General features: G+C 43.8%; 1 protein-coding gene across 2 annotated transcripts; it reads right to left on the bottom strand.

Moving 5' to 3' along the window:
- Nucleotides 1-6,965: 6,965 nt before the first annotated feature.
- entpd4 (ectonucleoside triphosphate diphosphohydrolase 4) lies at nucleotides 6,966-17,018 on the bottom strand. 2 transcript variants are annotated; one of them, XM_061261577.1, is made up of 13 exons: nucleotides 16,873-17,018; nucleotides 15,820-15,950; nucleotides 15,202-15,399; nucleotides 14,343-14,548; nucleotides 13,540-13,690; nucleotides 13,301-13,404; nucleotides 13,121-13,180; nucleotides 12,712-12,842; nucleotides 11,815-11,981; nucleotides 10,993-11,317; nucleotides 9,910-9,995; nucleotides 9,637-9,798; nucleotides 6,966-9,046 (listed from the first exon to the last, which is right to left on the bottom strand). In XM_061261577.1, exons 2-13 carry the CDS (start codon nucleotides 15,825-15,827, stop codon nucleotides 8,788-8,790), a joined length of 1,857 nt encoding a protein of 618 aa, XP_061117561.1. In that variant the 5' UTR covers nucleotides 15,828-15,950; nucleotides 16,873-17,018; the 3' UTR covers nucleotides 6,966-8,787. The 2 variants fall into 2 exon arrangements, with proteins under 2 accessions (XP_061117561.1, XP_061117560.1); XM_061261576.1 differs by having other exon boundaries at nucleotides 12,688-12,842.
- Nucleotides 17,019-17,636: the final 618 nt, after the last annotated feature.

Raw genomic sequence — 17,636 nt, forward strand, 5'->3', positions numbered from 1 at the left:
TTATACATACAGTAGAAAGCTACAAATGTCCACCAGTAAAGTGGTTCTCTCTGCACTTATTGCTATCTATCAACATAGATGCAGATGTGTTTCTGGCCTGTATAGTCTACAATGAAGATATACATGTGTATCTTTTGATGATGCTAGTGTGTATGCGAGCGACTACAGGGTCGCTATCAAAGCAACTTGGGCTTCCATAACACCTCAGCAGTGTCACAGGCTGATTGCCTCCATGCCACACCACATTGATGCTGTAATTTGTACAAAAGGAGCCCCAACCAATTAATGAGTGCATAAATTAACATACTTTTAAGAAGGTCAACATTTCTGTATTATAAATCCTTTTTTTGATTGGTCTTATGTAATATTCTAATATTTTGATATACTGGAGCTGAGCTGAGAAAAAGACTTGAAATATTTCACTTCATCTGTAATGAATTTAGAATATATGAAAGTTTCACTTTTTGAATTGAATTATGGAAATAATTTTTTCAGATGCACCTGTACAGAACCAAAAGAACATAAATTGTACCACTGTCCAATACATACTGTATGGACTGCCTTGTATATCACAAGGCTTCCACATTTCATCTGGATGGAGCAGAATCAGTCTGGGTGTAACCAAGGCAGAAAATTTGGGTGAGCATATTTTGGGGTGTGTTCCATAGATTAGCAGGGCTGTGGCTCTCTAATCATGCAACATCTGCCTATTGAAAGGTAACAAAGGCACATGAGGTCGAGAGAGAATTATGATAGCACTGCGTGAATCTGCAACCTCATCCTTCACCTTACAAGGGTCTAACACCCTGGTGCATGTTATATCATTTCTTCAGGGTTTTCCATGGCTGTACGCTTTATTTCAGTTCATGAATCAAATAAATGTCTCCAGAAGATGGTCAAATGAAAGAAGATGGCTTCTAAAACATGTGCATTCTATTGTAATTGAATCGATTTAAAGTATTCCAGGGGTGTTTGTAATGATAATAACCAATTAACTTCCCATTGATTATTTTCTCAAACTACTGTTAGGTTGTTTCAACTTTTCCTAAGAAATTAGGGAAAGTGCTTTAATTATCACGCACCAACTTATCACACACCAAGTAGGTTTTTCCATTGTTGAACATTACAGTGGAGTCTATTTGAACAGTGGCACAATTTCTGTTCTTTTGGCTCTGTACTACAGCACATTGGATTTTAAATTTTTGAAATATGAGGTTAAAATCATGCACTGCACTTTAGCCTCATATTTATTGTTTCATTTAAAATCCTATGTGCTGGAGTACAGAGCCAAAAGAACAGAAATTGTACCATGTCCAAATGCTTACAGACTGTACATTCTTCTTAATGGAATAGTTCCCTTTTCGGGGATTTCTATGCAAGGCTATGTTTCCAGAGGCTGTACATGAACAGATTAATTTTATAATGTTTAACTACAATTAAGCAAACATATATATATATATATATATATATATATATATATATATATATATATATATATATATATTGAGCATATACTCTCAGTGACCACTTTATTAGGTAGACCTGTACACCAGCTTGTTAATGCAATTATTTAATCAGCCAATCATGTGGCAGCAACTCAACGCACAAAAGCATGCAGATGTGGTGGAGGTTCAGCTGTTTTTCAGACCAAATGTCAGAATGGCGAAGAAATGTGACTTTGACCATGGAATGATTTTCTGTGCCAGACAGGGTGTTTGAGTATCTCAGAAACTGCTGATCTCCCGGGATTTTCATGCACAACAGTCTCAAGAGTTGCAGAGAATGGTGCGAAAAACAAAAAACATCCAGTGATGAGAGAGGTCAGAGGAGAAGGGCCAGACTGGTTGAAGCTGACAGGAATGGGAAGGTGACAGTAATGCAATTAACCACGTATTATAACTGTGGTATGAAGAAGAGCATCTCTGAACACCCAACGTGTCAATCCGCTAAGTCTAAGTGGTTCGGCTACAGCAGCAGAAGAGCAATAGGTCTAAAAAATAAGTCAAATAAATACCTAATAATAGTGCTTACTGAGTGTATATTGTGGTGGTCACAGGTAGCATGTGCCATAAGAAAGTGTTAAAAAAAATAGTGTGTAAAAAAATAAGATTAAATGTCATTTTTAATATGGCAATACAGTGTTTTGGACCCATTATGCCTCAGTTTGCCACAATTTTATGTTTGGAATCACACAAATAACATGTGGTTAAAGGGCGCATTCTCAGATACATTTTGGTTCCACCATGTACAAATTACAGCCCCCCCCCATTTCAGGGCACCATAATGTTGTGCCAATTAAAGTCAAAGAAGCCATTATGAGACTGAAAAACAAGAACAAAATGGCGAGAGATATCGGCCAAACCTTAGACTTACCAAAATCAGCTGATTGGAACATAATTAAGAAGAATTACTCATTGCAAAGGGACTGGCAGGTCAAGGAAGACCTCCACAGCTGATGACAGAATAATTCTCTCCATAATAAAAAAAATCCCCAAACACCTGTCCGACAGATCAGAAAAACTCTTCAGGAGTCAGGTGCGGATTTGTCAATGACCACTGTCCGCAAAAGACTGAACATAAATACAGAGGCTACACTGCAAGATGCAAAAATCACTGGTTAGCTGCAAAAACAAGATGGCAGGTTACAAGTTGCCAAGAGGTATTTAAAAGAGCAGCCACAGTTCTGGGAAAAGGCCCTTGTGGACAGATGAGATGAAGATTAACTTATATCAGAGAGATGGCAAGAGCAAAGTATGGAGGAGAGAAGGAACTGCCTAAGATCCAAAGCAGACCATCTCATTTATGAAACATGGTGGTGGGCAAAGGAAGCAAGAAAGGAGTTTTTCAAAGCTAAAATCAATCAAGTCAATCACCTGGACAAGTCAATCACCAGTCAAACACAATTGAACATGCCTTTCATATGCTGAAGAGAAAACCTTAGGGGCCAGGCCTGGCAGAGCATCACCTGAGAAGACAACTGTTGATGTCCATGAATCGCAGACTTCAAGCAGTCAAAGGATATGCAACAAAATACTAAACATGATGACTTTGATTCACACATTGCTGCGTCCTAAACACTATGGTGCCCTGAAAAGGGGAGAGTATGTATAAACACTGCTGTAATTTCTACATGGTGAAACCAAAATGAATAAAAATGTCCTTTATCATAATCAGACAATATATAGGCAAATAAATTATGGGTCTTTGTCCAATTATGAGGGCAGTGTATGGACAGTGGAGGTGAAACGTCACTGTCCAAGCTGCTTTGGAGTTGAACTTCAGAAGGCTCCTGCAGCTCCCCTCGTCAGGGTGGTGGGGTGGCAGGGCAGCAGGCTCTGGTAAAACCCCTGAGCAGGGCCACTGGTCACAGAGCCCCAGGAGAGGGACCCTCGTGGGAAGGGGGGGGCAGGCTGTGGAGGACCCTTGTCTGCAGAGCCTGCCAGAGCTCATTGACTGGAGATGTGAGATGCTCTTCTAGAAGGAGAAGCTGAGCCTCATCCTCTTGCAGCCTCTCCGGAGTAGTCTGGGTAGGCTGACAGGGCTGTGGCCTTGGGTTCAGGGCAGACAGCCAGCTGATGCCATTTCTCACAGCTCACGCCACAGCTCTGGCAGTGGTGTGCAGATGACTGAGACATCGCCTGCATACCAGACGTAGCGCAGCTCCACCAATCCCCACACATCCTGATCCTGACTGGGGCAGGAGTAGACCTTGTCACATTTCTGCTGATCCGACAATCTCTCAAGACTACATGTTGTTATTTCCTTGAGAAGCACTGGACATATATACATACAGTATTGTACCACTAGCCAAAGATGTATCAATATTTTTGACTATTTTCGACAAATGGGAATGTATGCCCATTTGGTCAACACAAAAATAGTTGAATATGGCAATTGTTTGTTCAAAGAATCATGTACTTGTTGAGACAGACATAAATGGATCCAGCAGTGTCAGATCTAGGGTGCTGACTTTCAACCCTGTCACCAAGCCAAGAACAGTCTTCTGAAACAAACTGATGAATCAGCTACATACCCGGAAGTGAGACAGAACTATATTTATAGGGATTGTAACAACAGATTCCAAGATCCAAGCCATTTTGCTAATAGCTCAGTGTTATCTCCCAATAAGAAAGCCCCCTCTGAAATGACTCAATACCATGTCCCGGGCTGTACTAATTCAACAGCTTGAACTCAATTTCTCCCCTTTCCTGGCTCTCTGCACTGCTTTCTCAGGTGGAGGACTTTCCCAGCAGCTGCACCAACACTCCTGAACTTCCCACTGAGAGCCAGAGGGCCCCCTGGAGAGACAGAGGTCACTGAGTCAGCGACGGGAAGAGCCTTTCAGCTACGCACCTTTACAAAAGACACTTAATGCCAATCAAATGCTGCATCTAATTAATTCCATAAGAGAACACACACAGTTTAAAAATTAGATGCAGAAATATTGTGACAAAAATAAACATATTAACTTGTAATGTATGGAACACACAATCACAATATCAAAATGTAAAATAAATTAAATGTATTTTAAAAAATCTTAAACATTTCTATTTATATTCTTATGAATGAATAGCAAGAGTACAGGTTGGTAAAAAGACAATCATTTTGCTTTAACAAGCTATCTGGTGCAGGGATCCAATGAAAATGTAAACAATTAAAACTTTCAAGAGGGAACAACTTCACTGTCTGTTAAAAGCAGTATCTGCAGCACAGTGCCACCTGCTGGAGAAAAACGTTGGAATGGGGAAATAAAGGGAAGATTAATTTTGAATCACAGCTCAAAGAACACTGGGGGTCACTGTGACTGACTATACAATTAATTCTGCGCTTTGCCATAGGCATGGACTTGATCCATATCTTACCTCAACTCCAACACTCAAGTAAATAAAAATAAAAACATTTCTTCACAAATGCAGTTGAGTATTTACCAAAATGAATGGAAAAACTTGCGTTTGCATTGAGAAAGAGAAACACTTCAAATTATTTTCTGTCACTGTTACAACCAGATATAATGACTTCTGAATCCAGGTCATCGTTTATTTACATGGGAGCTTATGGCATTGTGGAGTGAGCAGGGTTTGGCAGTGTGTGGTGGGTGAATGCAGAGTGCAGTGACTCATGCCTACAGAGAGGCCTGGCAGTGGCAATCAGTAGTCTGTGAATAGAGAAAGTGAGGGAGAGAGTATATTGACATGAGTTTTCTCTTTTGTGTGCGCCTTTTCACCTTGGGGCCAATGAGAGTTTGAAAGACATGCCATGACAAATGCTGTTTGGGGGGTGGGTTGCGTGACGTCTGTGATTGGACTGATGGAGGAGAGATTCTGAGACAGGACAGGGATCGTGGTTACGGAGCCAGCTGTGACAGCACTCGTCTCGAGCCCACAGCTCACTGGATTAACGACACCCTTACTCTACTGCCGCACAGCCCCTCCTGCCTGACCAGATAAATGCTGTTGTTTCAGTTCAACCTGACACTCAGGAATCAGAGGTTTGAAAAGCCCAGTGAACAGAGGGATTTCCCCTCTATTCTCCCTCTGCCAGGGAATACTCACCCAAAAACCCCACTGTTAAGATTCAAAGCAGAGGCAATAAAAACGTCTCCTAAAGAACGGTGGGATGTAAGGAGAGGGGGTGCTCGCGTCCCATCATTCCCACCTCCTCCTGGGGCCCTGCTTCTCCTCGGCTGCCCCTCCCCCGGGGGGGCCTGGCTCCTGTCTGGCTCGTCCGTCAGCAGCTACGTCAGGGCAGGCCCGAAACCCGACACACGCACAGGAGCTGGGCCGCAGATTAAAAACAAACCCCCGCCGCGCACCCAAAACAGGGCCACCCAGCGGCAGAGGGACAGGGCACAGCGCTAACACGCTCTCTAATGAGAAAGCGGCTACCGGCGGGAGCAGGAGGAGGTCATTAGCGGCCGTCAGTGGCGAGCCGTGCCTGACGGACATCCTCCCACATCTGCCCCCCTCACCACCGGGGGCTTGTAAACCCTGACCGTGACGACCATAAATATGCGTTTGCTTGTTTACCCAGGCCGCACATCACCAGAAGATGGCCTCGCAATCTCCTCTGCAATTTCCGCCTCTTCACTGAGACAGAGACAATAAATACATTTTTCCCTTTTCACCCAATACATCACTCCCATTCAAAATCAAACCACACCCTTTAACAGAATTGACTGTTCATTAGGCTTAAAATGAATGTTTGAAAATATTTTATCACAGAGTTGGTATGCCTGCCTGAGATTTTTGTAAAAATACAAACTCAAGTAGAATAAGAGGTTATATTTCATTTCCTCCTGTCCAGAAACTGATATATTGTCAGTTTCGGTGATTTGTCATTTGATTAAAGAACTAAGGGGTTATCATTACTACTTGACTTTATTTTGGCATAGCATGCACCAAACCAGCCCGTTATGCAGTGGTTCATGTGAAGCGAGCCGATTACAGGGGTCATCAGACAAGCAGCCAGGCACTGTTCATGACAACAGTTAAACTGCTTGTTTGCTATGTAACAGTAATCCAGGGGAAATAGCAAATGAAACCAATCCTTCCACCTGCAGGAATGGAAACACAAATCATTCCGAAGAGCTCTGTTCTTTACACAATAGTTTCATTAAATGCAACCACTATGTTCTCCCAACCAGTGTTGATAGTATTTTTTATGTAGCAATAAATAAATCTTTCAAAAACAATTGCAGGAATTTGCCTTACAAGAAAGCTGCCATTACATGTTAAGTATATGAGCAAGGTTCCACGTATAAAATTATTTAAAATAATAATAATAAAAAATAAAAAAACCCTTAACCAAATTGCCCTCATCTTTACATTATCATTGCACTCTATTTGCATTTAAACAGCAAACGGGAAAGTTACAAAAGTTACTTTTTCAGTAAAGACTACAAATGTAGTCAATTTGATTTGTCTTCTACTGTGTGAAACAGAATGGAAAGGACCGGAAAGACTAAAAGCAGTGGACTTTCTTTTATTTCTTTAAACAGCAACAAGATTGTCAGCAATATTACCAATGACACTCCTTCGTGCAACCATAAACTGTTTTCTGTACATGTTATAAATATGGCATCTTGTCTTTCACAAACTATGTGCATACAGCATTGACACCACAGCTTCTAAAAATGAAGCTGGGTGTTTGCAAGAGATTACAGAGAAGTCTCCACCTGATATCTGCTTCCCCCTACAATTACCACAAACCTACTGGCACAAGGCACAGACCTCCACATCCAACCTGCCCATAAGCGCTCAGGCCCTCAGTCTCGCTGAAAGCCGACGTCAGTGGGAGACGCCCTCCACAGTGATAAGACCACAATGAAAACTTATTGCACTGTTTTTGTTCAGAGCAGTGGTCTTAAACTGATGCCACGGAGGTCCGTGTGTATGCTGGCTTTTAATCCAGCCGAAGACCTTGATTATATAATTATATCAATTTGGTGAATTAGGGCTGTAGTTTTGCATACTGCATATAAAGTGAAATATGTTCTTAGCGTTGTCTAAGTTGTTTTTATTCTGTGCTTTAATGCAGTTAAATGCATATGGCTGAATGAGGAATTGGAATCAATTAAGGCAGCATTAATTGGAATGAAAACCTGCTTGTACACAGCCCTCCGTGTAACAAGTCTGAGACCACTGAGAAATGCTACCTGTACAGCTGATGGAAAAAAGACACTAGAATGAAAATTCTGTTACAAAAAGAAAAAAAGAATAAGAAAAAACAGACTTTCACCACAAAGGCAGTTCTTGGCAACAGCTTGTGTACACTATCCATTGTTCGCAGACCTTTTACAATGTTAAAAAGATACGCTAAAAACGCGAGACGGAAGGGACTCCGAGCCTCTGGTTCCCGCTTGCGATATGACGGCGCTTCCTCCCGCCACACACACCTACAACAGGCACCGACGTGGCTCTTCCGCGACAGACTTCCCTGTAGTCTCAGGTTGACGGGAGTAGTCCGAAAGTGGAACGTGCTTGAAATACGGTAGATTCGCTTCCTATGTCCAGGGTTTCTACACCGACATTCGGGATGGATCACAGCACAGTATTCACACAGTTCTGATTATTTTGACCATCCATTATGACATGCTAAACCAGCAACGCTCATGCAGAGTTTGACTTTTCGCTCCGGAGCTCATGCTCACATCAAGAATACAGGATTCTTAGGACCCTCTCGCCGTGCACGGCTTTAATGAAAGGGGTAAATGTAACAGTGCTTTGCACTGTGTCATTTAAGTGTATCGGAGTGGAGAGATTGCCACCTAGTGGCAGTACCAGGGGATGCATGTCCAGTAAAAATGCCGTTTCAGTCAAGATACTTCAACATTCCTACAGCACTCTCTTTGGCAGCGTCACTCAGGGGACCCAAACGGAAAACCAGCCATCTCCACCATCAAGGACCGGTTCCTGTGTGGCCCCAATGAGAAAGCCCCGACCTCAACCACCCCTTGCACTCTCAGAGCCTCCTTCGTATTTTTAAAAAGGCAAACATGATTGACAAAAAATAAATTAACACAGGACAAAAACAACGAAAGAAATCATTAAAAATCTCATTGCTTAATTACAGTAAAGGCCGCGACCACAGCTGTGCAGCAGTCTAATCTTTTAAACCCGAGATTCCGTTCAAAAAACACGTCACTGCCCCAGCTCATTTCACACAAGGAGAACCCCCCTCCCCCAGTTTGCCGGGGTCTCCAATCCAGTCCCGTGGGGCCTCAAGCGAGCGGTCTGGGCCCGCCTTTTGACCGAAGGCCTTGACATGGCGGCTCCTCCGGTCCGCAGGCTAGAGTGTGACGAGGACGGAGGGCGAGGCCAGGCCCTGCTCGGCCCACTGCACGGAGGAAGAGGAGGATGAAGAGGAGGTGGTGGTGATGCTGCGCTGGTTCATGCGCCGGTGGAAGCGACGCAGCCGCAGCAGGTACAGCAGGATGGACAGCACCACCACCAGGAAGCAGGCCAGGAAAAGGTAGTGGTTGTTGACGAAGGAGAAGCTGCGGCGCCAGTGCGAGTGCGCCCCCTTCAGGATCTCCTGCTGAATGTCCCTGAGGAGAGGGCGAGAGAGGAGAAAGCAGGACAAACAAGGAGAGAAAGAACAGTGAAAATGTAAAGAAGGGAGGATAGAGAGAGAAAAGCAAGTGAGAGAGAGAGAGCAAATGAAAGAGGAGGAAGTAGAGAAAACAAGGATGAGACCATGACTATGTCCATTTTCAACAGGCAAAAACCTTCTCTGTAATAGTACAGGAACACCTCGCTTCATATACTGCATGAAATCTTCCAAATACTCTCAGTTTCTCAACAGATTCTGTCAACTATATGTAATGTGCTATATTCAGACACCTTTGATGGATATAGCACAAGGTTGGCAGGATGACAAAGAATGCAAAGGCTTTGGTCTTCACAAGTATATTAGTCTTGTAGTAAGTCTTAAAACCTTAAAAGCAAATATAAAATATTAGCTTGTTTTAAGTTACGGTTCACTTTACAAGTTACATTTTCTAACCCCATTGAAACATCTTGAAAGGAGTCAAACTGTGTCACCTCATTGGCTATGTTGTCTTATTTTGCAAAAAAAAGTACTACAAATAAGATTTGAAGTGTAAATAAGAGTGAAAGAGTGAGGATAGCGCTGTACCTCAGAGGAAGGAAGCGTGTTCTGTAAAGTATGGCTCCCAGGGTCCACTGCACCTCCTTGTCGTAGACCAGCAGGGCGGTCCTCAGGTTCTCATACGTGGTGGGGAAGGAGAAGCCGGAGTGGAAGACCTCATACATCCACGCGGATTTAAAACACTGGTACCTGCAGGCAGTAAAGGAGCACACATGTCACATTCGCACAGGGGACACTCAACACACTCAGGATTGGCCTACTGTACAAGGAGAAGAGTCGGGCCGGTCAGAAAAGACGTACTTGAGCCTGTGCAGGTCAGCGTGGGAGGCGTACAGGCCCCGGTCAAAATGCTCTTTCAGGGTTCTCCATTGGGTGGCGCAGTAACTCTGCAGGGAACACACAAAAACAATGACAGAAATCCACTCCACTCAACTGCTACAGTGCTCTCCCAAAACACCCTAAGTATAGTACCCATGCAGGGTTGGGATGGTGACGGATAGGGATGTATTCATTTGATATCATTTCTGTGAAGGGTTCAGCATGCATAGCTAGGCATGTAAGGAACCACTGAAGAACCAGTTCGTTCTGGTTCCTCAGTGGTGTAATGACTTGCCTACCACTGTCACGACAGCAGAATCCCTCCCCCTATTTCGACACAGACTAATAACACACCTTTTCAAACTGTACCTTAGTCCTTCCCCTCCCCAAAAAAAAAAAAATTTGCATCACATTTGCACTTATGATGACTATATGTTTAGAACAACACTTCATGTGTATTTTACTAGTTATGGATGTGATGCTTTAACTTGTTGAAGAACCTATGCACTTGTAAGTCGCTTTGGATTAAAAGCATCTGCTAAATTAAAAAAATGTAATGTTGATGAACAAAACCTATGTCATCCTGTAAGAAACAGATAGGACCTCACAGATAAGATAGACATGTGTGTCAAAGGTAAGGGTATTTAAGCCGGGCCATATGACCAGTGTGTTGAAGGTTGCTGTACTGAAAACTTGTTTCTTCACGCTGGCCGGTGTGACTTTCAATAAAATTGTACTTTTATCTTGGAAAGCGGTTGCTGACTAGGGTTTGTAAATTGTCCAGACAGAGAGACGCTGTATGATTGGGTTTTATCGTTTTATCACTTTAGTACTTTGTGAAACCACACTTGAGCTGCAACTGTATTGAAATGTGCTGCACAAATAAACTTGAATTGACTAGAAGTAGATACCTTCACATTTCACAGTCAGACTTCACATCTGACAAAGATGTGGGGGCTTTCAGAGGCTTAATGTCAGCGTGTAGGTTTGAGCTATCTGTAGTGTTACAGATAGGATTAGAAATAGAGATGGGATGTAGGGTGTAGGTGTTGCCCGGCAGAATACCTTGGCAGCACGGCTGTACTTGGTGGCGTTGTAGCCTCCACCCATGCGCAGAACGTCCTCGGTGCAGTAGTAGAACTCAGAGAAGCCGTAGAACTGGCTGTTGCGGTAGTCGATGGGCGGCTGGTAGACGCCGTTGAGTGAGGACTGTGTGTCGTTGGTGTGGTTGAGGAAGGGCAGCAGCAGCTGCCTGCAGAGGTTGAAGTCTCCCGTGCCCCGGAGATGGACCCTCTGCCCGGACGGGCCCACCTCATCCTGCAGGTCCACGGGCAGGCAGGGGTCCAGGTACGGCAAGTCCACCGTCTCCCCCACGTGCTGGCCCAGGAGCCTGGAGACACAACCAGCACAGTGAGTAATGCACCAACATCCACGTCTACTGCCTTTCAGACAAAATGTAGGCAAAGTCTCAGGAATATACGCATTTCATTCTCGGAAAGAAAATCTGTATTTCAGGACCGGCCAAACCATGACTAAGCCTATTAACTCATATAGGTACATTCAGAAGTGAAAGCTTAACTTAAACTTCATCATATACAGGAATAGAAATGTCAAAATGCAGCCTTAAGTTCCTTGAAGGCGGTCTGTACGTTCAACTTTGTAAGCCCATTATGATACACACCTTATTAATTTGGCTTGAGTAATTTTTTCCTTGTTTGTACATGACAAATCACAAATGAAGGTTGTATCATCACACGAGGAGAAGCTACGGGGTTCTCTCACAGGGTTTTGTGGGAAATGCAGTTATAAACCTATAACCCCGTGCTAGAATGACACAGACTGGTGCATTTGTGGATAGGAGCACGTGGGTTGAAAGGTTTGCTTTACTTGTTCCGCAGGAGGGTCTTCCCGACGATGTTCTCCTCGTATCTCTGGCGAGCGGCGTTCCCGCCGAAGCCCAGGAAGGTGGACACGTAGACGCGGTACACGTGATCGGTGCGATGGGCGTCGCAGCCCAGGTTAAACTCCGCCAGCAGGTTCTTTGCCACCTCCTCCTGCAGGACACCGCCCATCAGCCAAAGCCAAAATTCAGTGAACGGGCACCTATCATTGGCTGCTACGCACAAAAGATTTAAGCTGGAAAAAGAAATTCATCAATATTCGCACATGCGGGTAAGAGGAATTAATTCCATAATGATCCTCTACACTCATATTAATGTTCAATTCCACCCAGTGTTAGTAAGACCTGGCACTGCAGCCCTGGTATTCACATTAAAAATAGAATGTCTATGAATCACAGTAATTGACGGTTCTGTACAAAGGAAATGCCTGATTAGACACTAAAGAAGAATGCAGAGATACCTACAGTATGTGGTAATAACATGCAAAAGAATGCCAGTTCATTTATCTACTGCCATAAATAGCATGTTAATCTTTATCACTCTAGAGAAAGAAAAAAAAAAAAACCTGCTCAACTACGTTCCTACCACCTGCAGCAACATATTTTCTCAGTCATTTAGCGGATATGTGGTGACACTGGCATTTCAAAGCCATTGCGGCATGCAGCACTCATATCGTAACCTTAGACTTCCAGAACGCTCATCCAACACAGTGAGTGACTCAGCCCACAGTGGGTGGGGTGGGGTGGGGAGGAACAGGATAGGTGGAGATACACCAGAGGCAGGGAAGACGGGGGAGGAAACGGCGTGAGCAACAAAACCAAAGGAAACGTAAAAGAAGGGAAATCGTGGTGATAATAACCTGCTGTGGAGAGGCAAAGCTTACAGTTTTGGGCACTTCGTACGCAATCTGCGTGGACACCCCCCCCATGTCCAGCACGCCGGCGGTCCGTTTGCGCACTAGTGCCTCCTGCTGGTCGTTGCCGGGGACCTGCACCTCAACCACCGCCTCGTTCTCTAGAGGCGGGGAGGCCAGGCCAGGAGAGAGGAGAGAGTCATGAAGAAAGAAGAAATCGTCCCTGGTTATGATTTGCACTTATTCAAATCGTACATCACTCAGGATAAGAGCGTCAGCCAAATTACTATAATGTCATGTAAAAGAAAACATGGGTGAAGAAAATAAACAGATAAAATTAAGATAGATAGAGCAAGGGTCCTTGCATTTTCACTTTAAAATCATGACAATATGTGCAGTGTGAGAAAGAAGGCTATCGTCAGGATCTTAAGATACTTACCATCGTCTACATGGTTGAATCTCCCGAGGACAAAGTTGATCCCGATCCACGCATACACACCTGTTCACACAGTAAAGCGGAGTCACTCTGCTTGTCTTAAGCACTGCCTCAGGAAGGAGATGACATGCACGTACAGTTCTCGAACAGCTTAATGCCCCGCTTTCAAACAAGAAGACTCACCCTCCTGCTTGCCGGATATGACCTCCACGTGGGAGTCGGAAAACAGGAAGTTAAAATGCACTGGGATGTCAGTCCGCAAATCCTCCAACAACGCTTCCTGTTGACTGAAAAAAGTGCGAGGTCAACAGCATTCACCTGGCTACCAGAACAAGCATGTACAGATAAAAAATACTTTTAAAAAATCACATCTGACCTGAATAAGTGAGAGAAATGAGTGAAGTAGTGCATGTAGCAGATACCTCTCTGGGAGGACCCTCATTCCAGCAGTGCAGAGGATGTAGAGGGGGGTCTCCTGGTGCTTGCTCTTTGGGATGTGCTGGGCAGCAAAGCTCAGCAGAGGGTAGATATAATCACTGGCTTTTTCTGGTGTTGTGGCCAGTTCTGAGATGCCTACCAAGCAGAAACAAAAAAGTAATAGAGCGCCAACAAAGCCACCAGCCTAACAACCTTGTTGAATTGAGCATAAAAGCTTGTGTAAAAATTGCTTCTTCTAAACACTAGTAGCAGTATATTGTTCACTGTACAAACTGCATGGAGATGAAGGAAAGAACGGATCGCTCCAAAGGGAAGGTTAATTTTTGAATGAACAGCGTTGTTCCATTTACTCAGCACATTTTGCGATGAAAGAATGCCTTAAGAGACTGCTTGCACTAAAAGTTAACGTTAACACTTTAGCCCTTTCAGTCCCAGGCCCAATATGAAGCAGCTGCACCCAAATCCCAAAGGTGTTTTGGCTTAGGATGAAAGGTAGAATGTTTCAAAATTTTAGTATGGTTTTAATAGGAGCTCAAATAGTATAGCAGCCATTTTGATTGTTTGAAAAGGAAGATGGTAGGAATTTACAGTAGTTACGCTTGAGTGCCATATTAACTTTAACAGCCCACTAGGTTCTGCAAACTTTACAAAAGGTGTGTGCAGCACAGAAATCCTATTTACACCACCTCCGCCCTTGACTGGCCACCCCGCTCGCTGACGGGCCACTTCGTCTCTACGTTCTTTGTGGGAAACATAACCCCTGCTTCCCCCCTGCAGGTGACCTCACCAGGCTTTATCTTCATGACCACGGGCTTCCTGTGCTGGTCCCTCATCTGCCGGATGTCCAGCAGGTCGTGGGGGTTGCCGTTGTGCCGGGGCCAGCAGTACACGAAGACCCGGGAGCCGCTGCTGCCGCAGTCCACCACCAGGCCGTAGTTCAGCTCGGGGTTGCTGGTGTCGGTGGCGTCTATGTCGGTCACATGCGCAAAGTGCCTGTGTGTGTGAGAGAGACGGAGGACGTCAGTGCCAACACAAAGAACGAAGAGACACTACGTCCTGCTGAGGCACAGAACAAAAATCTGCAGAGCATAACGGGAAAAGAGAAGGTCTTCTAATTTGACCTTTATTTGACATATCTGCCTATCATTACCATTCACAAGCCACTAGGCTGGCAAAGGTACTGCTGTCATGAATTACAATTCAGGCTTTGTGTAGTAAAATGTCCTCACGGGAACAGGGTACAGGGAAGTGCAGTACAGAGCTCTCTCCCACAGCTCAGATATTAAAACCACAGTGGTCAGACGATCAAACCTTTCTTACAATGGAAAAGTAGAATTTACAACAAATAAGCATCTAGTTTGTCCTCTCCCTGTGTGGTGCCACAGAAGATTCAGTAGAAAACTAGCCATACCTAGCCCTGGCGCATAATGTCTATTTATTGAGCTTTATTTATAGGTAGTATTTATAGTAGGTTTACTGACCATACATGTTCTTTTATAGTAACAGCCTGTTAATGCCCCCCTCCCCCATTACCCTAACCTGCTTGTCTTTGGATTATGGGAGGAAACCGGAGTCAATCCACGCGGCCATAGGGACACTTTACTGTATTAAAAACGTAATGTCTTCCAGCATCTCTAAGGTTTCACCTATGAAACTGGTTGTCCTGGCTGGCCCAGCTATACTGGCCCTTGCCCATCACCAGCAGGAGGTAGAGCAGCCCCAGGAGTCCTGCCAGCAGGCTCACGAACAGCAGCTGCCTGAAGGAGGGCAGCAGGAGGCGGGGGAGCCCCACAGGGGACAGGCTGAAGTGCCAGGAGGCTGGGAAAAGGCAGGAGAAGCTGATCCTGGGAGAGAGACAGGACACAACAGGCTCAGCACACCTCCACAATTCACATCTGTCACACACTCCATTTCAACACATTTTAAATATTTCCATGATAAAATACATTTAATAACATAATATAGGGCCACACAATCTTGTTGCTGGAGATTACCATCATGTAAGTTGTCATTCAAACCCCGAATTTGGCACACAAATTCCACCAATTAGCAGGTCAATGGGATCTCTGGCTGTTGAATGAGGTGTGGTTTGTTAGAATTTAAATGAGTCTACATGATGGTCTTAAGGAACAGGGTTGGGCAGGCCTGATGTAATGTAATGCAAAACAGTGCATTTTAAAATGTTTTTTTTTTTTTATGTTTAGACTATTCATGCTGTATTTTGAATGGTCCTATCCTGGGTGTTTTACATGACCGCTGCCTACCTTCCCATGGCTTAAAGGTCTTCCGATGTGTAGGTCCAATTGGAGACACACGGCTGAAGGTGTCGGCATCCAAACACCCTTACCGTCTCCGTCTGTTCAATGGACTTCTTAGGAGTATCATCCTGATCAACCTGGGCAGGAAGGTGCTTAAATTAGAACGCATCGCTTCTTGTCAAAGGCGTCAAGTAAATATTATTTTTTCAATGCAAGTTTTAATGTGAATTAATGTTCTGGTGTTTAGTATAAGGATACAATTGAAGTTAAATTATGTTTATGCTTTGTTATTCCATAAACACCAGTACAGACTCATATTGTTACCTACTGAACAAAGTATGTCACGGAAAGCGAGGTACACTCACTCAGTTTTACACAAAAAATGCCTTGACAACAAAGTAGACGGCAAGGTTAAAGCACCTTGTGCCACTGTAGACTGACACAGGTCTTTGACAATGGTCGTGGAATATATTCCGATAGAATGAATATGTACACGTTCATATAACAAGAAGTTAGCTAATCAATATGCTGACTTACAGATGTATAGCCAGCTAGACTGCGAAAAATCGATTTTTTCAAATGGGCACTGCCTGGCAAAATTACAAGCTAATGTTAGCCAGCCAGCTAGCTAGCCTACGTGCTTTTCTGATGATGTGTCCGCTTTCCTTCAGGTGTTCAAGATGTCAAACTTCCTGTGATGTTATCGGCGTAGCTAGCATGATCAGTACCATCAGATCAGACTCTTATTTAGCTTTGCAGTAACTTACCTGAAAACGATAACTTCTATTCCCACCTAGCACTAGGTAATTGGCTAGACAGCTAGCCTAGTTCAATAGCACCGGTTAGAAACACGGAAACTCCATGTGAAATTGAGTAGCTTCCCTTTAGCTAGCTAGTACGGTTACACTACAACTAGCTAGCTAACTAGCTATTCTGTTGTTATGCTGACCCGTATGTTATGTTAGCAAACAGGCTAGCTAGCTTGCTAAATTGGTGAAATTCGGCGTCGACCCCAGCTGAAATCGCATAGGTAGTTAGACGTAAGCAGAGAATACTTACCAGTTAGGTGTAAGCAAATACACCGACGGCAGAAAGAGCTGTTTTGACATGTTTTTCCCAATTTTTTTCGTTCAAGTTAGCTAGCTATCACGGTCATTTTTTCCCACGTTCAACGACGTGTCCATGAACTGAAATTAGAGACGCGGAGGGGCAGGACAGGAGAGGACTCAATTCAAGATATGCGCACGCGCAGGTGTGTAACGTTCTCAAACTTACTACACTATTCTTACGATCAGGTAATATTTGAAAATGGGCCATAATAGAAATATATTTTGATTACCTGAGATGTAGTTTATAAGCACCATTAAAGGAATACATAGACATAGGTCTCGGACTGCAACAGACAACTTTGATAATTTCCACATCAAAATACAGCAAAGCTGTCGCAATTTCCGAGCATAGCGGTGTGTTGCGTATAGATAGCAAGCTAAATAAATAAATAATACAAACAGCAAAACGCCGTAATAAACTGCCGGAATAAACATGTTCCAATTATGTTTGATACCATCTGGTGGTAGTCACATGTAAATGCACCCTGGGTATCCATTCTCTTCCAAGTGTGAAATTTAAGAAGAGAACCATCTTGAGGAGCCATGACTTGGCTGTCTGTATTGACATGGTGGTCCTCATATAATGACATTCTGCAGTCTGAAAACTTGCTGTAATTTCCCCATCACCTTCCAAAATGACAAAAAATGTTATGCTCACACAATCATAAAATACAATAAGACAATGTGCATTAGGCCTTTAGTTGACAGTAGTTA

The sequence above is a fragment of the Conger conger genome, chromosome 11, assembly GCF_963514075.1.
Source record: "Conger conger chromosome 11, fConCon1.1, whole genome shotgun sequence".
In the NCBI taxonomy this organism is placed as follows: domain Eukaryota; kingdom Metazoa; phylum Chordata; class Actinopteri; order Anguilliformes; family Congridae; genus Conger; species Conger conger.